Below are 24,122 nucleotides of genomic sequence, written 5' to 3'. Positions count from 1 at the left end.
TCTACTTCTGTTCTTCATCTCGTGTCCTCTTCCCATCTGTTCTATATGACTTAATAGGAAGCAAAGAGAAGAAAAAAAACTGCTTAAGCTGGCATTTCCCTGGGATTCACAGGAACTGTTCAGCACTAGGACTAATGAACCTAACTACATCAGTCTGGTTGGCTGTTTTTTGTAATTTTGGTTCGGTTTAGCCCAGTTATTCTATATCTTACAGTGCAGTGCACAGCGCTACTAGATGGTAGGTCACTGGAAAAACTTGCAAACGTGATCTAGGGCACCAAGAAGTACTGTGTTAAATAATGACAAATGGACGGCATACACATATTGTTTCACCACCAAAATAGAGACTTCTTATCCAAAACAAACCTAGAAAACACTAGTTAAAATAAATCCAGCGTGTCTGTTTGTATCATACCACTAAGGACAGAAAGTAGTAGTGTACAGCAACTATTAAAGCTCAGAGAAATTCTTCTCAAGGGATTAGGAAGACTCTGAAAAGAAGTAATGGACAGAACAAACACCTACAATATCTGTGATTCGCTAGCATGGAAAAGGGGAGACAATAAATTTCTTTTCCCTCTTTGTCCTGAATTATATCATATGCACCTTTTCTAATGTGCTTAGGGAGAATGATATCCAAAGCTGGGAACATAAAAACCACGTTTGTCAAGTATTAGATTTGGGAAGTTAGAACACTAATGGAAGAAGAAGTGTTTCCATGTGACTTACCATCGAAAGATAAGTAAATGAATAACTAAGGTGTTACGCTGATCTCATCGAACAGACCTCACAACTTCCATGTCACCTCCATTCGATTAGAGAATTTATGTCAGCATGCTGTCCCCCATACAAACTATGGAGGAACACAATCACTGAACAGCAACTACAAGTCATATGGGCTGACTTCTCTGATAGTTCATCTGGTGAGATGAAGCCTGGATTAAATTAGCATTTCTTTCAGCATTTATTTTTCCCCCTGAAGTTCCACTGTGAAAAATCAAGTTGGTATATATATAGTTAGTGTCAGAGGTGCACAAAAAAGAACAGACTCACAGTCAGCAATCTCAATATTAATTTCAATAGTATGCCTAGATTGAGTAGCAACATGCATGACTAGCAAGGATTGACTTCTGCAGTGAGAAGTAAACATTCTGTTGAGATGAGGAGAAGCAACACTTACCTTTTAATATTAAAAAAATATAAATAAATAAAATCCAGTAACTGAGATTTAAGATGAGATTTCTGGATGCTTTCCCAGGCAAGCAGTTTGAAAGCTAAATCACAGAAATCTGTTATATCCTAGAAAGACTCTGTATTCCTCACCTCATCAATGGAGGAGTGTCAGCCTTCAAACGCATGACCTAGTTCACTAAGCTTTCAACCAATATGCCTGGTTTTAAGAAAAAGATATGAAACATTTTTTTAACACTAAAAATACATGCCATTTTAGCTCCACTAGAAAAAAACAAGTTAAACATTTCTTCGCATGGTGTGACTCAAATTCCTGTACACACACTGCTTCAGTAATGTCATAAAACCATGCGTGCAGGGCTCCAGCTGAGGGATTCCAGTAGTCCCGTGTCCCGGGTCATCAGCTAGTAGCCAAAGGATTCTTTTAAGGCATTCTTTGCGTTTCAGTGGCCACACACTTACCACGTTGTCACTTTCCTCAACTCAGCTAACTTGTGCAAACGTTGAAGGGCTTTTTCCTGTTTTCTTTCATCCTTTCTTGACTTCGATGCTACATTTCGAGCAAACTCCCTCTGCTTCAGTTCCTTGAGTCTCTGCAAGAAATCGTCACATACACACAGAAACAAGCCCAGGAATGATTGATTAACATTTACAATGAGAGTTAGTTTCTGGAAAGCAATTTCATACTCAGATGATTTTTCAATCCAATCAAAGTGATCCATTCAATACATTTATAGATTTCAAGCAAAGAACAGAAATACCCCATGATTTTAGAGAGAGGCTAGCTGGGGCAGATCTAATCAGATAACTGTAATGTACTTTCTGTGATTATTACAGACCTGCCTCAGTAGAACTAGAACCTGCTCATCCAGTATCATATTTTGACCCCTTTACTCTCACTGCTGAAACTGCAGAGCTGAAGTTAACGGGACTTCACGCCTCACAGTGTTTGTACAGCCTCACTGCAAGCAGTGGCTATTTTCAGTTTTCATTTACTGCATCTTTCTAGCTCTACCTATTTCTCTCAGTGAATCTGACAATAAAATTCCTACTGATGGCACAGAACAACACTGAACCCACAGGGAATAGGGAGAATGCCGTTATAGGAACACTTACGCAACATGGGATGCAAAAAAGGTTCATTTTGTGCCTGGGTTATGCAGACATGAGCGGTTCTTTTTCTTGCACCCAAACACAACCACATAACCATCATTTTACTGATTTGAGCCTCTCCTCAGCCTAATCAAGTCATTATGTGTTCAGCACATACAAGTTGTGGAACAGAAGAACCACTTTCAAGCAATTAAATTACTTAGCATAATTGTTAGAAGTAGGTGTCAATGTGTGAGACAGAAGAATCTGGCTGCAGTTCCATACGCACAGCCTTCATGCTGGACTGTCTGCTTGTCTTTTCTGGAACTATTTGTTCTCAAGTTTCCCTTCTGTCAGATGTCCTGTCAAATAAACGGCCCTTCTTCCAGAATGGAAGGGTGATGAGCGTAATTATTCCTAGCGTCACAGGAACTACTCATACAAGGTGGCTTTTTTTTCTACTACTGTCTCCAGCTTTAACATGGAGGGTTTTAACAACCTGTGAGAATTATTGCTAGACAATATCTGAGGAGTTTACTCACCAAATGCACACATGTGAGTGGAGCTGCCCTTAGCCATTAACCACAGAATATATACCTGGCACAAGCTGGTCTGAGTTCTGATCAAGAAGCTTCCAAAAATACTATTTCCTGTACATAAAAAGGTCATACAAGTGCAAAAAATGCATGTCTCTATTCTTACATATTGTGGCTCTTTTCACTTGTCCTTATTCAGCCATCTGTTAAGTTACTCTTACCTACATTCCTTTATTGCACTAAGGTGTGTTAGTGATAAGTAGCAGAACACTTAGCTGAACCGTGTTTGTATTTTGTTGGGTTTTGCTTGTGTGATACGAATGAAAATGTAGCCCAGTTAGACATGAAATGCCACTAATCCATGCATTCTGAATATCACAAGGTCCCCAGTCAAAAATCATTCACAGTAATTGGGAGCAACCAGAAGTGTACCTTATTCTTAAAAAGCATAATTTCCCTAATGTTTTCTATGTCTTTCCATGTGGTGAGACTGTTCGCTAATGATGAGTGGTTAGTTTAATGCCTATTTTTTCTGTTTGCTTCCGTGCATCAGTAAGCAAGTAATTAGCAGGCAGTCATACAGTATTTAAATGTGATGCCCTCATAATATTATCCTCTGCTTATGAACCAGCTCAAAATGTGCAAGACTTTGCAAGTAACAAGTTCAACAAGCAGTTCACAATGAATAATTAACTGAGATTCCTCCAGCAGAACCAAATGACTTCATAATGCATGATGTTGCCACAGCAATCTCCCATGAGGTGCAAGCTCAGATGAGCCTGCATTTCGCCCTTGCTGAGGGGTCCCCAGGTGGGCAGTGCATGACAGCCAAACAAGATAAGCCCTAAGCAGACTGCCACTGAGACATATTTCTGCTTGCTTCACCCATGCCTTCACTTCCCAGGTTATCCCAAAGAGGTTTTTCCAGTATTCCTTGTTAAAGTAAGCTCACGCCAAGCTCCCTGCATTATCAAAAGCATAAAGCCATATCCTGCTGCAGGAGACAAATGCCTGAAGACCTCTGTGGATCAAAGCCTCTCTAAAGCGGAGAGGCATTATTGCATTAAGTGCACTTCTTTTTACAAGCCTTTTGCCATCCAGCAAAGTGTTTTACTGTTTTTATTATTATTTTCAGTTGAAGATTTAAGCACTTCCAACAACAGCACTTCAGAACTAATAGGCCTTAAAAACATCAAGATGACGTTAATTAAAAATATGCCCAGGATAGTGAAAGTATGTTAAGGTTAAACAGTGAAATACAGCAGAGCTGCATACTAGAATAGCAAGTGATAAAATAAGGAAAGAAAGACCAAAACCAGTGAAGAAGAAAGCAACTGATACATTCAAACCTGTAATTCCACATCTCAAGAAAAACAGTGCAGCTTTCACACACTTTATAAACAACAAGGGGAAATGGAACCATGCCTCAGGACTGATAAAGTAGTCTCAGAGTAGCATTAGTATTCCACATTAAAAGCAGACGTCCTGCCCATCACCAAATCATCAGCTAAGGACTGCCTACTCAGAGAGGCTCTCACAGTCTGCCCTGCGTCACATATCTCACCAGGCTGGGAACAACTTCAAGAGGGTCACGAACTGATGGGAATGTTTTTTTCTAATAGCAGGAGCCAGGGGATTTGAGGACACTGCAGTTCAGATATGATGATGTTAATGTGCTGTTGACCTTAGATTAACAATTAAATTATGTGGACTTTTACAAGGTTTAAAATACCATAAATCCATTCCCTGATCAATGCAAGTATAAATTGCAGAACTTAACTGCCATGACATAAATTGCTTTTCTTTTTTCTTTCTTTTTTTTTTTTGAATTTTATTTAAAATCAGGAAAAAATGACTGCATTCCCAGCAGCCACTGAAACTCACCAGAGTTCATATTATTGTTGGCTCCCTCCTCCCTTTCTAAAATGTTTCCACATATTACAAGACTATGTGCTGGTTGTTCAGCACTGCCATGGAGGTGGCACAGAAGTAGCACTTGGATTTACTTAAAGCAAATGGGATATCCCTTCCCTTTAAGACCTTGTACATTTTAAGCCATTATAAATGGTTTATAACTTTTTAAGCTTGTACTCATTTAAAAAAAGAACTGATTACAAGTATTAAACACAAGTATTTCAAAGCTACCGCTGGCTGTTCTAGAAGCTGTACATACTCCCCTTTCCTTGTTAGAGTACGACTGCTTTCCAAATACTCCCTGCTAACTGAGATGGTTTATTGCTTTATGTGAATTATGGTATGACAAACAGAGCGACAATACACTCATTAGATAAGCACTTGTCACAGTAAACCAGATTAGTATCCTTTTGCAAAAAGGATTGAGCTTAATCAATTATAAATAATAACTGAATATATCACAGCTCTTGTAACACCTGTAAACACTCAAGTGGGGAATGAGATGTGCATTTAAAACACACAAGGCTGCTTTGTAAGATGTAAAATACATCTATCTTCATTCAGCCTTTGGTGGTTTGTGCAGGCAGACATTTCTCTGTTCTGTAAGTGGAGCTGCCTTCACCTTACAAAGCAGGAGTGAACTGCACCTCGTTACCTGCTCTGTGCACTGCAGTGACTTCATGACCGCCTCTCCTCTTAGCAAAAAGAATTTCTCCTTGTGAAAAGTTTACATGAGCAATCAAAGCTCTGAGAAAGTAAAAAAATACAACTTGTGCTTTCAGTGCTATAAGCTTTCTCTAGCAGAAGCGAAAGAAAGCAAGTTACATCAACAGAAAGCAGAAACAATAAGATTTCTCAGTTAAATGGGTAATTCATCCACTCCAACGTGGAGCAAACTAACAGACAATCCATTTGTTTTCATTTTGCCACCATGAAATTAATTGCTATTATATGCTCCTGAAACAGAAGAGAAACACAGGGGAATTTCAACAGCAGCCTGCAGCTACTTGGCGGGGAGTTGCAAAGCAGTTGGGACACTTCTTGCTAATGGCTGGGAAAACCTCCTTGCAGGGCAAAACTTTTAACAAATTTGCAGGAAAACCACATTTTATGTGGTCAGATATTATGTCTTCCATATGACAAGCAGTGCTCAGATTGTAAATAATCCTTTTCCACTTCTGTTTCTACCACAAATCACAGCCATAACCTCCCAATTGCCTTTTAATAGCAGAAGAAATCTAACACACGTTAATATAAGTATATATGGGCTCTTAAAGTAACAAGTCCTCAGAGTCCAAAGCAGTGCTGTTCTGCTGAAGAAGAGATGACTGCAGCCAGGAGGTGGACTCAGTGAGACCCCCTTCCAACTTGGGATGTCCCCTGCTCTGTGCTTCCAGAGCTTGCAGGCATATTCATTTCTAACAGCCACTTATGTAAAGCACCCAAGCAGCAATAACCGGCAAGCCCCATGAAAGCCACACACTGTGGTTATACTGTCAATGCCATACACTGCGTGTGAGTGGATTTCTTTGTCTGTCCATCATTAATGTTCTGCTGTTAGCATGACATATCTCTCTCGGTAGCAGATACAAGCTCAGCTTGATTATAAAACACATTTGATACTCTTTACCATTTGGAAAGTTTTTACTATCTTTAATGTTAAGCACGTCGATGTAATGCAAAAACGTGCTTTGCTTTTCAGCACACTCAAGCACTACGCAGTTGTTCAGAAGTGTGCAAGACGTTAATTGTCAAGCTAGCTTTTACATTCAGACCCCACAAAAATAACAGATACTACATGTTATTTATATGCATTAATGCACAATTGAAAATTCACATCGGTCTTTCCACATTTCTAGTATCTATTTTTCTTTACTGAAAGAAGCTGCTGAATTTCAGTGCAGACAACATGAATAAATTGAACAAAACTGGACTGATGTTAGTTTTTGAGACTTACTCATGCTCATCTATGAAACATCTTTCTTGCTGGTTTCTTGAGTGCAGCTGGATTTCCCTATCGAAGCTCACGGGAGAAAATAAATGAAGCAATCTTAACATGAAAACTTCATTGCTTTCAAAATTGAGGACAATCAGAGCGTTCGCTATTTTGCACATTTAGTACACATGACAGCTAGTTATCTTTCCTGAAGATCTTACTAGCTACTCTCGAGTAGTTAACTGCAGAAGATACACCTCAGAGCAATAGAAGGAACAAACCAACTTGATGATTCTTAAAGCATTTCCATCAAAAATTATCTGTGAGAAACAAACTCATACTCCATTATGTAATGATTAATGCCCTTTCCAGCACGGGAAGTCTCATACTCAATTTGACAGCCTTCTGCTATCTGCATGTCTTCTGCTCCCTTACAGTGCAACCCTCTGCAGGATTCAGATAGCGTTCTGGCTCACACCATGACAGGGCTCCAAGACCTTGACAAATAACAGGCTCTGGACTCCAAAGTTGCTTTTGTTTTAAGATAACTATGTTCTCTGAAGTTGACTAAGTGGCCCCAGTGTTGCCATTGTGCAAAAATATTGTTATTAATGCACAGAAATGCTGAGCACTGCATGCTGAATATTTTACTATCATCGCTAGGAACCATGTGTGCAAAAACAGTGTACTCTTATTGCAAGCTTTAGGATATTTCTTGTTAGCTTCGGCAAAAATCAGCAGTAAACTTCATAAATATTAAGGCCAAGACCAAAGAAAGCATCATAAAACCACAGAATTAGCATCTTGCCTACCAGATTAATGTCATTAGATAAGAAACATGAAGTTGACACACATTTGTACAGCTGTAAAGTGGTTACATACGCTAGTTCATAATTTAAGAATATTTATTTTAATGGCTCTAGGCCTAATTCTCCGACTCTTGAACTTGACAGAGAAACTCCTGCTGAGCTCAGGGAGAGCAGACTTGATAAATTCTGCATAGCAATTTTCAGCAACACTTAAGGGAACTTCTTCACTCACAAAGATTAAAGACAGGATAGGTGCATGTCACATCTCTTTTTAAGGATCACTTGGCCTTTATATTCACTTTAGGAGTCTAATTGAAAAACAACAACACATGCAACATTTTAAGTCCTGTTAAGAAATGGTAATGCTGAGCAGTGTCAGAGAGGAGGGCAACGCTATTGAAAAAGGGCTTGACACTCATGGTGCCCTGAGAGTAGGGCTGCCCTCCAAGGGACAGGCTTGTCTTTGCTTTTTTTGAGCGACAACCAAAGTGTTACCCTGCATAGCATGCACATCACATATAATCCTCTGGCTCTATCCACTACCACCATTCGGCTCCAGCAGAGAAACAGAAGCACCCAGAATAATCTTTTATACTGATATATTGATATTTTCAGGCTTGACAGTTCTGCTGCAGTCCAAATACTGACTCAGCAAGGCACAGCCTCCTGATCTATTTGGGTGGATACTGGTCACTGAATGCTAAATGTTGAGGACTGCTCTATTCTCTGGCTATTTACAGTTTCCCATACACAAATAACAAGAGATCAACATCCCATTTAAGCTCTGTCCATAAAGCTTTAAGGTACAGGAAAAATCCTACCATCCATCTTCCAAAAATCTCTTCGCAGGAGCTGTGACTTCCTCATCCAGAACTCCTGCTAGAGAAAGGTCACCTTTGCCTCTGTGGAAAAGGAACACTGGATTTCCCTTTAGAACCAGTTTTCCAGGGGGAGACAATAAGGCTACAGATGTCTCAGCATTTGAAGCTGTCTTTTGCCTGTTATGGAGACTGCTTTGCTATTAATGGCATGAATGGCATACCTGGCAGTTCTAAGTTGAAACTTCACCCAAGAACTCTGTTCCAGTGTCCTCCTGTACCAAACAACAGCAGTGTTTTATTTTTACTTTGGTCAAAATGAATCTTTGCCTTCAGAGCTCTCTGTCTCCTGTGGGCTTGTACTGCCATTCTGATTCTTGCTCTTTCCTTACCAAATGGGATCACAATACCCTTTCTAAAAGCACACTGACAATTGCAAGCAGAAGTCTTTAGAAGACTTCTCTTGGTCTTTCTCTTTGGTCAGTGACATTTTAGGAAAGATGAGACTGAAGTGAGAGACTGAAGTGAGCCTACCACATCTTAAGCCTTTCCAGTCTTTATGGTATTTACAGTGACAGAAAAAGGAGGAAATAATGTTTTACAGCCAGGTCCTCTAAAGAATATTTTCTACATTCCTTGAAGGATACCCTAATAACAGTAATGGGCTGAAGCAGACACATGAATTCCCTGAAGGTGAGCTCTAGATTCTAATTCTTTCAGTCAAAGATAAATCACAGTCACCTTCTCATACTGGTTTTATATTGGATCACACTCAAAGCCTCTGTTCACAAATTGCTTCTCATCAGCAAGATGTGGTCCTTGCCAGAAATTATCCCACAGCTACGACAAGCTTCTTCAAAGAATACATAGATTCAACCAAAGAAAAATGAGAGGAGAACAGGACTTGGCACATTTTGGCGCATCTCAGCCATAACTAAGTGGCACTGACAAAATTTTCTTTACCCTTAAGAAAACCATAAATACCATTCATTCAGATTCCTCTGAGAGAAACTCAATGTTAAGGAAAAAAACATCAAACGTAAAGAGTACATCTTGGAAAGCAAAATGAACTAATACGGTAATTTGGCTTATGCTTTCATTTGCAACCATCTAAATGAAGTACGCTGAAGCATAATGTTGATAACACACCAGCGATGTGAATGTAAATAGCTAATATCGGTAGCAAGTGGTTACAAGAGCACCGCTCGGTTATGAGAGCACACATCTGTATTTATGTGTGCCTTCCAGTGTGTGGCTGCTTTTGCGGTGAAATATTAATAACTGCAGAGCAAGAATGTATCTGTCACTACCTCATGCTTAAGTATTACTGAAGTTATCAGTAAATCACAGCCTGGAGGCTGCTGAAGGAAAACAGGACTACCAGAGAGGGCTCCAGAAGTGCAAGCACAAGATCATAGCAAAGGCCTTGGGAGCGCAAGCTCAGGATGACACACCAGGGTCCCAGGGCTATAAACAACTCAGCAGCACTCAACTACTGTGTGCTAAAGGAATGCAACTTCAGAATACAGATAAAACTAGGTTTAGGGATAAAAAGAGAATGACAAAGTATCTGGCATATGTGATACTATACACACGATAACAACTGACAATAATACACAGTTATGAACCATTAAAGACAGCAAATAAGTTAGTAAGTTAGGAAATAAAAATGGCCCTTAGACAGACCTCAGTGAGAAAGCACCATCACCACCTACATTCACCCTCTTGGCTAGAAGAATGAGGAAACCACCAACACCATCATCACAGCCACCCTTTGAAGAACTACATAACAGCAGCTCCTTTTTTCTTCAGTGGGAGGGTCAGCGAAGCACAGTGACAGTATAGAAGGATTAGATACTAGAGAGCTTGTGCCTGTCTACATCCTTACTGGGAAAGTGCTGGTATAACTGGATAATTTGGACTGTGAGTGCTGGTGTCACTGCAGTTGGTCTAGTAATAACTCATTTGTTATGCTAAGTCTTGAGCTGAGCTCATAACCAATTCTTGGCTTCACATGCAGCGTGTGTTTTTCTGCCCCATATAATTGCTGAAGGTGCTGGTTGAGTGCCTACCTTTGAGCCCTGGCTGCTATGCGGGGCAAACAGCAGGGCTGAGAGTCAGTTGAGCAGGACAAGCTCTCTGCCTTGGTGTTTACCATAAGCAGTCCCAGGTAGCTTTCCCAATATGGATTTCAGCCTTTCAGGAGATAATTTGCTCTTGATTAAGAATCACTAGGAAATTAATAAAAACAATAATTAACTAATGAAGCACAGCTCATTACTGAAAGGAAATGTACCCAAATCTCAGTCCACATTCTTAAAAGCAGAAAGTAATTTCCAAGGAAAGCTAACAAAATACCCTGTTTTACCCTCTCTACTATGGCAATCAGGGTACTCCGCACACACTACATGGGTTCTGATTGACAGGTGATCACACTAAGAAGAAAGCACAAAGCAACACTAAACTCTGGAATATGAGTTGCTATATGTTGAGGAAAAGAAGAAAAATAAGCACGTAGGAAGTTATCCATCTAACATGAAGAAGAGGAGCAATTAACTAGGTGGACCTTCTGTATATCTCAGCAGAAGATAGATTTCAAGTGTCTCAGTGCTCACTGGGAAGGTATTTCTGGATAAAACATTGCCACAGAAAATGGAAAACAAGAGCAGAAGCTTTATCATTTCAAGGTCAATGATGCTACATATTTAGGGAAGCTTAAAAAAAATAGTGGCTCACACTCTGCCTACAGCAAATACAAATAAACAAGCAGAAGTACTTCACAACTGAGAACTAACAGTGATAGACATGAGAGCCTTGTCCACTCCTTTCAAAAGATCAGAAAAAATAATCTTATTCTTAGAAGTCTCCCCGCTCTGCAAACAAACCTCTTCCCATCCTCAAGCACTACACAGGCACTACTACAGCACCCTGCAATTAATAAGTACTTAGAGAACAGACTATCTCTGCTCAACACTTACGCTCTTGAAACAAGTATCTTTGTTGATATTTAAGTTGGAGCTTCTCACCTGGGGGTGACTGGCATATTTTTTCTGTTTCTGACTCATCAAAGATTTTGGGTTTCAAAGTTCTTTACACACTTCCTTTTCTACGGAGGTCTATAAAAACAGAGAAGCAAATCATGACATTTCCTTCTAACCCAGCAAAAATTTGCTTGTTTTCTGCCTACGTTATCTCTCATAGAAGCTTAAATATTTCAGATGTCTGCTCTCAGTCTTCACAATACCCTTCAAGTAGGCTGCTCTTAAGAAATCAATTCTACCTTAAGGTCCCCCATGTTACCACTTTGACATTTTTTACCAATATGCTGTTGTGCCCTTTGGGTTGGGACAGGAAAATATCTGCCTCTCCCTGCCACATCCTCCTCAGTTTTCCCTGAACTGCCATAGAAGATGCTTACAGAAGGTTAGAAGAACATACAGTTATACAAGTGATACTTTTTTCCTTCTGCACATCTAGGATTTATTGTTGGAATTCTCCCTCTTAACGGCACCGAAGTGACTCATCCTTTATTAAAATCTTGAAACAGTTCATCAAATTGTCATCCCCCAAAACTATTTCTTGCTTGTTTGCGTAGGATGAGGCTACATAAGTCACAGAAAGACTCAGAAAGGCTATGAAAATATCAGTGTAGATTTAATAACTTGGTTGTAACGTTTATATAGTGTTTTCTATTTTCTTCAAACCTCATTAGCATATAGGGCTTCACGGGTATAAACTGAATGCGGGTGATACCTTGGATCAACATTTTATAACTAATGTTTTGGCTCTTTTTAAATCTGAAAGTTAAAAAGAGCAATCAAATCCTGGGTGAAAAAATTGCAAATGGCCATCTTGATAGGATTAAGTTATCTTTTATACTGATAGCTAACCAAGACTTCTCCAAATAACTGTATGGAAAAAGGGACGCTAAATACACAATAAAAGGACAGCGAGGTTAATTTCACATCATTCACAGCATTTCTAGAATCAAAATATTAATATTTTGTACCATTAGGACTTTAAACTCTGATACATTTCTGTTCAATGGGTAAAGTTTGTTGAAGTCTATGAACAAAACCAATGAACCAAAGCTTAGACACTTGGCTTTTTGAATGAATTCCTGCCAGGAATTCTGAGCCTTTCTCTATGTGTTATGCCACACTGCATAACCTCACAGCCTCCTTGGGAAATGGAATGGACATTAGATTACTAAAAAATATAAAAGGGCCGATGCTCCTAAACAAGAAAATACATTTGCATAGCTCCAGTTTGCTTTCCTTTTTAACAGATGTTGCGCAACAAATCTCATATGTCTACAAAGAGTGCTCATCGCTCTGATGTTGTGAACCTTCCCCTCTGCCTATGGCAGTATCACAAGGAATAAATCATTCTGTTTGAAATTCCTGCTGACCCTCAAGATGCCAGCTGGTGCCCCACATGCAGCACACCTGCAAACAGATTCCTGTTTAGTACAAATGAAAGCATTGGCTTCTCCACTGTCATTCCGGATAAGTCCTCCAGCCATTGACACATCAGGGTTTAGCAGGCTCACATTCCTCCACCCACCTCAGCCCACACTCATGCTTCCCACCACCTCTCCCAATTGTTTTCATAAGAATTGCAATTAAAGCAGCTTATTTTATTTATATACACTTGGAAGAATTGTGATAGCCTTCATAAAGAATACAGTAGCATGTATGAGTCCTTTCTCCTTCCACACAGCTATGCTTAGCTCCAGATATTTCCAGAGTGTTTTTGCAACTTCAGCAACCACCAGCAAAGCTCTTCTCCAATTCTCATCCACACATCCCCTCAAATGACACACATTAAATTCTTACATCATACTTTGATAAGGACTTTCATATGTGTTGTATGTACCATATATGGAGCCACCTCCATTTCTTCATTTTAAAGCAGATTGCATTAGCTTAGTTCAATGACTGTAGTCCCTGTTGGAAAAACACTGGCTAGCCAATAGTCTCACTGAGCCTCTTTATTCCTGGCCTGAATAACTGCTGCTCACCATGCGGTGCAGCAATAATCCTCTTTCTCTGTCCCATATCAGGCAATATCCACTCTGAGACATTCCCTCTTTCCTCAGGGCAGTTCAGTTCCTTAAAAACTTTTCATCTGTCTGTCAGAAGGCATTAGGAAACCCAAACAGGCTGTTCCAGCCCAATGGCACTTCCTTGTTTTGAAACTCCAAGACAAAAAGTAGTATTTCCTCTTGCTAAAACTCATCTTCCTGCTATAATTAAATTACAGAGCAAGAATTTGTTCTCTATTTCTTTTTCAAGTGCTGGAGCAGAGGAATACACCTGCATCACATCCATTACTGAAATGCGGCCACCATAGACTTAGACCACAGCAGCTGTTTGATGGCGTGCATCAATTACACCTAGCATTGAGAACTGGAAGGGAAGAAGGCACTGTAATCAGCTGAGGCTACGGGGGGTATCCATGTAACACAATCTAATTACTAGTCTGGATTCTGGCCAGTACACTACTAGAGATACCATCCTCACTCTTAAGCAAGCAGCCTTGAAACTTCAATTACTGCGGTGGTCAAGGTCTTAGTTTTATGTCTTAAAGGCAGCAACTCCAGCAACACAATTATATTGCTCCAGTACTGACTCAATGGAGAAAGTGCCGCCTGCTGAAACAACATCATGTCCTGTAGCATATAAATGATAATTAGCAGTCTATTTTTTTTTAAATTTTTTTTTTTCCAGAAATTATGAGAGGCTCTGTAACCTGCACAGCATGAGATTTGATAAGATGAGAGCACTAGGTGGTATTGCTAATAAATCAGTTTACTGTACAACCTCATTTCTTTAATGAACAGCAAATACCTGAGCCTTAGCGAAGAGCTCCAGGCACGCATTTGAAAAACGAAATGCTGGAATTTTGTGTTGTCTCTGAAGAGGGAGTGCTGACCTACCACTAGGCATTAGAAAACACTCTCCTGCCAGGGGGCAACGCTAAGTGTAAACCTTGATGTAAGAATTAAAACATAAAATCCAAAACACCAGAAGAGATAAGTGGCAGAGCCATTATTGGAGAATAACCCAGCAAAGGTACCATTTTCATAGGAGAGTAACTTTTAAAAGCTGACAAGAGCTGTCAAGGTGTCAGGCTGGGAGAAGAGCCGGCACAATTAACGTATACTAGGCTTCAATCTGCTGCACGGGGAAAAAAGCGGGATTTGTTTTGGACAATTACAAGTTAATAAATGGAAGTGTCAGTTCCTCTGCAGTTATTTCTACAGCACACATTAAAGTGTACTAAAGGCCAAAACCTTTCACAGTTCCTGTCATGGTAGGCAACACTACCATTATTTTATATTTCAAGCAATTTTATCGTCAATGACAGCAGTTACAAATGTCCAAGAAAATATTTCCCCTAGCAGCATACCAGGCAGTTTACTTGGCAGAAATCATCTGTGCTCTCAGCAGTGACTAGTGGTTCAGATTTTTATTATGAAGACTATTTTTTCCCCTGCAAAGCGCACACATACAAATGAGTGCTGGAAGTGAAGCGCTGGCAAAGGCATCTCTCCATTCAGATGGCATCTCAAGGGATATGCAAAGGATTCAAACTTTCCATGCATAAAGAGGAAGGCACAGACGCCTCCACATAGAGGTGAACCCACACTGCATGAGGAGTAGGCACTGAAGCTTGTATTTTATCCCAAATCCTTACAGACTGGGAAAAGAACTTAAAAATCCCATACATTTTAATGCAAGCTTTTTTTCTCCTTTGCTGCCGAAGGAAAATGGTTTGACATGATTTCTGCCTTGTTGCTCTTCACATTAATCAAGCCAGAAAGATGAGTCATCAGCTACTTTATCTTCCTTTTGTTCACAGCCAGACAGGTGAGCGGAACCAAAGCAAAATACTACAGCAGCGATTAAAAGAAATCCACTACTCACAGAGTAATTTGGGAAATACTACCTATTATTTAAGATGTTATCCACCCTTATCAGAGCAAAATAACCCTCCCACTTCATCGTCAAAAGTCAGGTTATCCACACCTACTATTTTAAGACTGCCCAATTGTCACTGCTGCAAACACTGTTTTTCAGTTATGAGAGCACTGCTTGGGCAGCCGGCTGCTCCTTCTCACTTTGAAGAACTGTAATAACACATTAAAGATCCTCAGGACAGGCTTGGGAACAGCATACACCTCGCAGGAACCTGGGCATGGGGTGAATGGACAGCTGCTTCGGTCCTGACCTATTTCTAAGCATCTGAACAAACATGTCTCCTTATAAATACTCCCTGCAGAGTACACTCTCATTCGTTGATCTTCAAGTCATTATACAGGCATCTCAGAAACTTCCTTTGCTCTTCCAGCCCTGAGCTGAACTGAGTTATGTTGGTTCTGGCCATAAGAGCAAGTTAATAAAGCTCACGAGTAGACAACAGCATTTTAAGATAGATTATATTCTAATATATTTCTCATAATACAATTCATACCCATTAATCAACCTTATAAAACAGGCTGATGTCAGGAAAACATACTAATTGTGGTATTCCTACGAATTGCAAGACTGAGAGGGAACAAGGGAAGAAAATGAAGTAACCCACGTTAGAAGCATACATTATCCTCACATTCAAAGAAAGGAAAACATAAGCACTCAGTAAGCAAGAAACAAGCCTCGAGATGGCAGAGAAGAAAAGTCCTCTGCTGGGGCAGAGAAGCAGGACTGCCGAGAGACAAGGCAGAGGATGAGGTGGCAGTAGCCCATGATTTATAAGCCAGGTGACTAACTCCCATTAGTTCAATGCTTGTTTAGTGACAGAAAACTCAAACTAAGGACGAGGAGTTTGAAAAGCATCCATTTAATGCTTCACAGACTTTTTTCTCATTTTTATTCAACTATGAGAACCCATTTTCATACTTATCTATCATTCAAGTTTCTACCGTATCTAGTGACTGCCCTCTCTTTTATACAGTATCTTCTGTCTATGAGAGAAAGGCTACAGACCACCTTAAGCATCCCTAAACAAATGCTCTGCTCTTGCACTGCTCACTCTAATTGGAGCCCCATCAGCCAGAGGAATGGTTGCTATCTAAAAGCTGACAGAGGGACACCAGTAACGGCAGGGAGGAACACACACAGATGGGGTGAAGGATTGAGTTGATCCCTAAGGGAGCCTCCAATAGTCATCTTTAACAGCTAGTAGTGCTGGAACTCTTCCACATTCTTGTTGAGTCTCAAGCTTGCTTTCTCTCTCTCATGGAATTTGTAGGCAAACGCATCTCTGTGTGGTCACAAGTGATATAAACACAGTGAGATCCTGTCTGTACCAGATGCAGACATACGGTTGTAAGTATAAGCCATAATTTTAAGGCAATACAAAATAAAAAATATATATATAAAAAAAAATAAAAAGAAGGAAAGGGTTTCTTTTTATATTGAATAGATTTTTGTCATTTCTCTAACTTTCAGCGACAGAAAAGTGGATGCAGGTTACACAGAGCTAACTTCTTGCATGAACTCTTGGTAGCATTAGCATATCAAGATGACAGCAGCATGAGAGAAGCAGGAAGCTGGGCATTTGAAAGTAGCAGCATTAATAATGAATGAGCTTGAATTAATATTATTCATTATTTATATTATGGTGTGCAGTGGGTTGCAGTCAGTTCTAATTTAAGAAAAGATGCAACATGCTGTTGTTTCCTTCAAGGAAAGAGAAGGATGCCTGCAAGAGAGGCACAGACACAAGGCCCAGCTGTATTTATGTTGCCTTCTGCAGGCAGAATGTCTTAAAATAAAGCAAGAAACAGAAATAATTCAGCTGAGAGACAGTAGCACTTTCTATAACTTGATGTTAAACCACAACTCTTCTGCCACATACGGAGACTTTGGAAGGAAATAAAAGGTTCTCTGCAGAATAATTGAGGTTTGTCACAAGGATGCTTGTCACGAGCAGGCACAGATGAAAGCCTAGCGAGAAACTAGGGGCTATTTCTCAAATAACAGCATATGGTATCCTTGAAATGAAGGAAAAGGCTGGGCTGAATTCAAAATGGAAACAGGACTGATGGGAGGAGCACACTTCTAATTTTCTTTTCCATCAGCTCTTGAAATCTTCTTAAACAAGGGCTCCTGTCAGTTGGCGGGGCTCAGGAACAGTTGCAGGACTGCTCCCTTGAACCACCTGTTTCAGTTTTCTCATGTGCTGTGTGAGGGTGGGGAAAGTTCAGCTTAGTGAGTTGTTCAGATCTTTGCTAGACAGTGAGTGTTGAAGCAGTAACGAAGAAATAAATAAACCAAGACCAATTAACCGCTGAAGATCACACAAAACAGGCTCTGCAGTTAGATTGGCCCAAGAAATGGGGAATTGCTTCCTTGTATGCTGCCTGTCTACTCACATCTCCTCCCAGAAGGCAACACAAATGGCAACGTTGTGCTCCACCAATGGGTCAGAACCACAGCTTAAAGAAGAACAAGCTCTTTTTGAAACAAACTGATATTGTGCGGATCAGCAAAGAATGCAATTACTGCTTTAAAACTGAGTGTGGTTACTCAGTTCCTCCCAATGAGCCCCCACATGTAAATCACCATGCACATGCTGCTAGGCAGAAAAAGAAAAAAATGAATTTCACAAAACCGAATCATCTTGAGGGGCTGAAATTTAATACATTACTAGCAACGCACATTAGTCTTGCAATTAGGAATACTCCGAACTTTGTTGTAAGTAATGTTCTTTCCTTGCTCACAGACAAGTCAGATCCATGGAGCAACCAAATTATTTTCATGCCCTTCATTACGTACACTTCATCTACATTCTACTTAAATACTTTGAGGGCAGCAACGGGACTGCCTTTGGAATTTGAGGAAATCACAGAAAATGTATTCAAATTGATGGGTTTGAACTTTGCAGCCTTACTAACACTCAAATAACTTTGGGAGAGCCATTTGATTCAACAGTGAACGACAACAACAAAAAAGAGTGTTTTTCTTGAAGATAATTGCTCGGCTGATCTACAGCCTGACACAACAAAGAGCGTGTTAGGAAAACTCTCATTTGATCTCAAAAACTGTGCAATGCAAGGTTTCAATCATTTCTCCCCATTAGAATACTTTATGCCAAAATACTCATTACAATATGCAGGGTGCTTTGGGAATTGCATAAGTAGCGCTTATAATTTTCAGACCTCAATTATTATCTTCATTCTTATCTTCATGCTGAATAGAAAAAAGTATTTCCTCTTATAACAACACTGGCCAAATAGCAGAAACTGGGTAAATACTGATAGAGTAAAGCTAAATTTCAAACTTGCCTGGACTTCAGCTGATTTACACACAGAACATTTCATGCATTGATGAAATTCAACTGAATGTTGATGGAGCTCTACTAGAATTTGTGAACCACACAACAGCAGAAATACATGCTGGGGAGATAAATAAATGCAAAGGATGCATTGAGTAAATTGTATTTCATCGTCTCTCCCTCGGTGGCTTTCAGACAAGCTATATTCTTAGCACACAGGTTTTATGTTATAAAAAAATTAAAGCAACCAAAAGTTCCTAAGTCAATAAAGGATGGAAACTGAAGCACGTCTGCCAGGGACTGCACCAGTACACTAACAGACAACTGAGTGACACACTTATGCACACACATGCAGACGACACTTGGGCAATGGGTGGATGAATTATATTTGTGCTTGCTTTGCAGAGGTATTCTATCAATTATTAAGGACTGACAGGGATACTGAAAAGGACAGAGGATGCAGTAATTCAAGATGGAAAAAAAATCCAAGAAATGAGCATACATGCCAAGTTTCTAAGCTCAGAAGGGGTTGCAGCTGAATAAGGCTACTTCTGTGTTAAATAAAGAGCTCCTGATGGAACCACAAAAAACAGCTTGTCAATGGTTATTATAAATACATGTTCTTCGGTAGAGACTGAAGGCTGGTTAGCAACAAGACTGAATTCTGTAGTACTTAAGAATACTCTGATCTAATGTATCAGTACACGTTTAGAGCTGAAGAGTGGCAAATATTCCAGAGCACTGAAACTTGTTAAGGAACACATTCCTGGAATTAATTTTTACAGGTAAAATAAAAACAGGGAGGAAAATAAATCATTTTTTTTTTTTCTTTCATTCAGGAAACAGCATTGGAAGTTCCCTCTCAAATGCATTCAACCATTCCCAAGTAACTAACAGACATTGCCTACTTAACTTGCAGACACGCTCTGCCATCCCAGCCAGCACCAAGGTGCTGCTTTGCCCCAGGCACCCAATGCTGGCAGCAAAGCCCAGGGGCACTCACAGCACAGCAGGGCTCTGCTGGAGCAGCTTGCCTCTTAGTCAGTCAGCCACGAAGACAATCCCCCTGGACAACCCTCTCTAGCATTATGCTACGAGTACATTCTTACACTTACACACAGCAGCAATCCTCCTTTGTGTTCTTATTTTTGGAAACAGAGGGGGTGTTTACTGGTTGTGTGTGGGCTACAAATGCACACGTATCTATGAAAACACACAGATAAATGTCTGTGGTGTTCCCTTCATACTTAAATAAAAACGAAAAGATGATCACCATTTAATAAGGGGAAAAAACTAAACCCAGACAGAAATAAAAAGTTACGTTTTGTGAGTGGGACAAGTAACATTTAGAAAGAGCCAAAGACTCATAACATCAATTAAATCCTATTGTACGCCTGCTTCACTTTGAGCAAAGTGAAGACTTCCCATCAAGGCACGCAGAAATATCACTGTCTTCTAACCTGAGAAAAAAGCTGAACTAAGAGAAAGAACATCAAATTTCTCCATTCCTGGACGTCTGGCCACAAGAATCTTCACTGTCTGATTTGCAGTCTGATGGCTCATTGGGCGCACAGCAGAAAAAGCACACAACAGTGTACCACACTTGGAAGGAACGGAAAAGATAATGCAGTAAGTGCTGCAGGAAGGAGGCTTGCTTCCTCAGCCCTGCAGATGCAATGAGTTGGCATCTAGAAATCCATGCCTTATTCTGTTGCAGCTGGTGATCAAAGAAGGGATCTCTTTAATCACTCGGGGATGTCGATGGCCATGAACACTCCCCACAACCTTCTGCTCTGGTACCTTAAATATCCCATTCAGGCTGGGCTCAGCATGCACTAAGTTACAAGCAAATGCAGTGCTACTGTTATGTCACATACATACAACATGCTTGTTTTGCTTATGAAGCAACTCCTAAAAAACTCTTTCGAAGCTCTTAAGGCTCCGTTCCATACTAGAATAAAGCTCTTTTTTTGACATATTGCTCTGGAAGACAATACCTTTTTGAAATTTATTGTTACTGTGCTTCCAAGATGGTATATAATGTGCTGTCTTAGTCTGATCCAAATAGCTTCAGTGGGACTTAGCCTGCAGAGAGCAGCCTGGAAAAAGCAACCTAAAATACTACTGCCTCCCAGTAAACATCCTTCACTTCAGCAGCTGTGGGGACTGAGCTGCTGCAATCCATGTTTTCACCTATTGAAATTATGTTCCTCCTAACCCAACACAAACAGATGGGAATGCAGACCAACTAAGGGGCTGCAAAGCCCTATTGCTGTTTCTAAGTTACAGAGAATGAAGTGCAGTGAGGCATATTAAGATAATTCTTTACCAGGACACAGCTTCCACTGCCAACCGGCCGCCTGCCCAATTTGCGATGGTCCCTGTGCGCACTCCTAGAACTAAGTCATTCTCCCAAGCATCTTTCGTTTGGCAATTCCTATCTGGAATTTCCATATCAAGAGAGATACACAAGTTGCACAGGCAAACGTAACATCTATTCTAAGGATCACACACTCAAGATGATCAAAGGTGAGATTACTGATGGACTGCAGATTAATGTTCTCTGATCAGCTTGGCATTAACCTCTAAAAAAATGCATAGAAGAGAAACAAGTGGAGGAAAATGTAGAAACTGTGGCTGGAATACAGAAAAATGGTGTGTAGTAATTTAGTCTTCCTCTATAATTTGTACTTTAGTATCTCCATAAAATTTTAAATACATTTTTAGAGCGAGAAGATCATTTTCATCCAGGGAGAGAGTCTGCAACACGACCTCTGATTCTGTGGGAAAAGTTTCCTGCTAATAATTTACTTAACTGATGGTATTTGCATATGCAGATACAAATACAGTGAGACTCTGTCAGTGCAGCATTTTTGTTCTGATAAACAGAAAAGCAGTGCAGGACAGTACATAAATCCAGGGTGTGCAGCTATGATATTGGGTGATAAATCAGGTCTGGGATGGAGAGGAAGACTTTCAAATTCAAGAACAAAAGCACTTTGTTCTGGCAGCAACAAGCCTCTTGAGGAATGATGGATGCAGGAAACCCAGCTGTGCGATCCACTGACAGGACAAAACAACTCACCGCCTCCAGAAGGCTATGAAAAGATGAAGGTCATTCACAGCTTTACACTTGCTGCTCTGCCGCGTTTATCAAAACAGCAGCATTTCAAGGAGCACGGGCAGAACTTTTTTCCTACCCCACGTGAATACAGCACTTCAGAAAGCTCCTTGTATGCTTCCAAATGCCCAAGAAAGCACATAAAGTCATACAGATGCTTTTGAGTCCTCAGATGGGTCTCAAAACTGCAATCCATGATTTTAGATGACCCTATCAAACAGTAATTCTCACATTAGTACTCCAAATAATACAGGTTAAGCCTTTGTTACATTTCTATCTGAATTGGGCTCACAGCACTTTTGGTTTTAAAGACACCTATATTCAATTTCTTTATTTATTTACTCCTGGATTTCAAAGCAAACAGAGGAGTTCATTTTTTCTTCATTACCACTTTTTGAGTTGCTTCTCCAGGATTTTATCTTAAAGGCTACAGATATTACTCTCCCAAGCATACTGTCAAAGCTAAGAACAGGAAAGCACTGACAGAAGCAGGTGCAGACCCCTACATATTAATCTGAACTCCTTCAAGTTCTAGGCAATAAAACTAATTTTGCTCTATCCTTCATTTCTGGTCTGATCAGATGAGTGCAGAGGCTATATTAGACAACAAATTAAAGCACAAGCAACTCCTGACTATATGGGATTCTCAATCCAAAAGGCTATTTTACAATTTATTAGTAAATATTGAGGATTAAAATAAAAAACTTAATGTGTTAGCAATCTTTCAGTTGATAGCAAATAATGATCCACAATGAAACTGAGACACAGATGTGATAAAAACTTTCTCTGAGAAACTACCCCATGGCTTGGACTGTGTGACAACAGAGTGCTTGGTTAGCATTAAATAAGGCTTTCCAAAAGGGCTGCAATGAAATCAGTTGGGCAGAGGTTTCAGCCACTTGATCACATGAAGGACGTTGTGTTGGGAGCAGAAAAACAGAACTGCCTTCATGTGCTTACAGCTATTCTGGGAGCACAGGAAACTTTCTGTTTTTAAGTAAGTACTTCCCCCTACCTGCTCATTATTAGTAGAAACACATGACTGAATGCTAAAGTAAGAGACAAGTAAGAGGCAAATCCCAGGTCATCTGCTCATCTCCCACAGTAAACCACTGGAAAGCTTCTGCCACTTAGTTAGGAATGTTCACAACAAAATCAGAGCGTTCTACAGCAGCATCTGAAAATGGCTCTAGCAAAAAGAGGTTGCACACAAATAAAGACAAAGCGTTAAACTCCTTGAAAATCCAAGGAAGGCCACACCATAGCATTTGTTTCCTGCCTCCTTTTTCACTGAAATACAGGAAAAGAAATGGCTAGCTTTTATCGCAGCAATCAAAGCCACAAAGGAAGATGCCCCAGAAGGGTTAAACCTGATTTAACATTTTAATCTCAGGAATCAATAACCTCATTTGCTAGTAGTATTACAGAAAAAGTTCTCTTTGTCCAAACAAGCACTCATACAGATTGTCCTGCTGGAGAAATGGCCACCTTGGTCTGATTTCGCACCAAAGAGACGGCAGTTGTGGTTATCTTACATACGAAGAGTATGGCTTACTGAATCTCCCCAGCTAAGATGACACATGCAAACACTGACACCCCGAGCCACCACCCAAAAGGTGCAGGAGCTGCCACACTCCTCCAAATGCTGCTGCTGCAATGCCCAGCATCTCCTGTCTAAAGCAATTAAAGAGAAGCAGCTACATGAAACACTGAAGCAAGTCTCATACCTGACCTCAGCTTCAAAGTATACTCTCATCAATACTGAATATGTAGAGGAGCAATTACTGCAGCCTTCAGGTTCTCGTTATTTGAAAGTGTTTCAGAGCAGTCTGAAATTCCTAAGAGAGATCAAGTGGGGAAGATTCTGCCCATCACTTTTTCCCCGGCTTTCCATAAATGAGATGATGTTGTATGATGGAGACTGAAGGACCAGTTCCAGCTGTATTTAAAGTCCTAATACTTGCAGCTCATAAGTTTTAAGTATTTCTAGGATTCAATGAAGTTACCTATTAATTCCTCCTCTAATACAGCTTTCCCTCCAGTTTCCCATACATTCCTATAGCTGATGAGGTCAGCAGCTTTGTAGTTCTAAACAGCTAATCTAAAACTCACACAATCTAAAGCTGATAGCATCTGAAAGAAACTACAGAACAAAGAGAGATTCAATTAGAATGGAAAGCAATCGATTCTGATCCAGAACCCTATGAGTGCACCAGATAAAAACAAAGATAAAGAATAATTACCAGCTAATTGGACTAAGTAGAAACTTCCTGTATGGTTATACCATTAGATATCCTCTTGGCAATGTCAAGACGTGCTGCATTTTTCTCTGAACAACACATAGCTGACCACTCTGCAGACAATGAGGCTGCAGTGGCATTGCCTCTCGTCTGTATGTTATAAAAGCAGGACACAGGACTT

At 40.1% G+C, this 24,122-nt stretch overlaps 1 protein-coding gene across 3 annotated transcripts in view; it reads right to left on the bottom strand.

The window, feature by feature from the left end:
- The window catches only part of ZNF804A (zinc finger protein 804A), a 170,678-nt gene that overhangs the window by 8,972 nt on the left and 137,584 nt on the right, over window positions 1-24,122 (bottom strand). For 2 of the 3 annotated variants that reach the window (XM_072342444.1, XM_072342442.1), the window contains exon 3: window positions 1,654-1,784. Coding sequence is in view for 2 of the 3 variants with exons in the window: in XM_072342442.1 (XP_072198543.1) it covers window positions 1,654-1,784 (131 nt within the window). In the remaining variant the exon portion in view is untranslated. Of the gene's footprint in view, window positions 1-1,653; window positions 1,785-11,322; window positions 11,400-24,122 lie in introns of those variants that run through there. The other variant, XM_072342443.1, reaches the window with a different exon arrangement.

This window comes from Excalfactoria chinensis, chromosome 7 (assembly GCF_039878825.1).
Source record: "Excalfactoria chinensis isolate bCotChi1 chromosome 7, bCotChi1.hap2, whole genome shotgun sequence".
Lineage (NCBI taxonomy): Eukaryota > Metazoa > Chordata > Aves > Galliformes > Phasianidae > Excalfactoria > Excalfactoria chinensis.
This window is presented reverse-complemented; position numbering and strand designations above follow the sequence as displayed.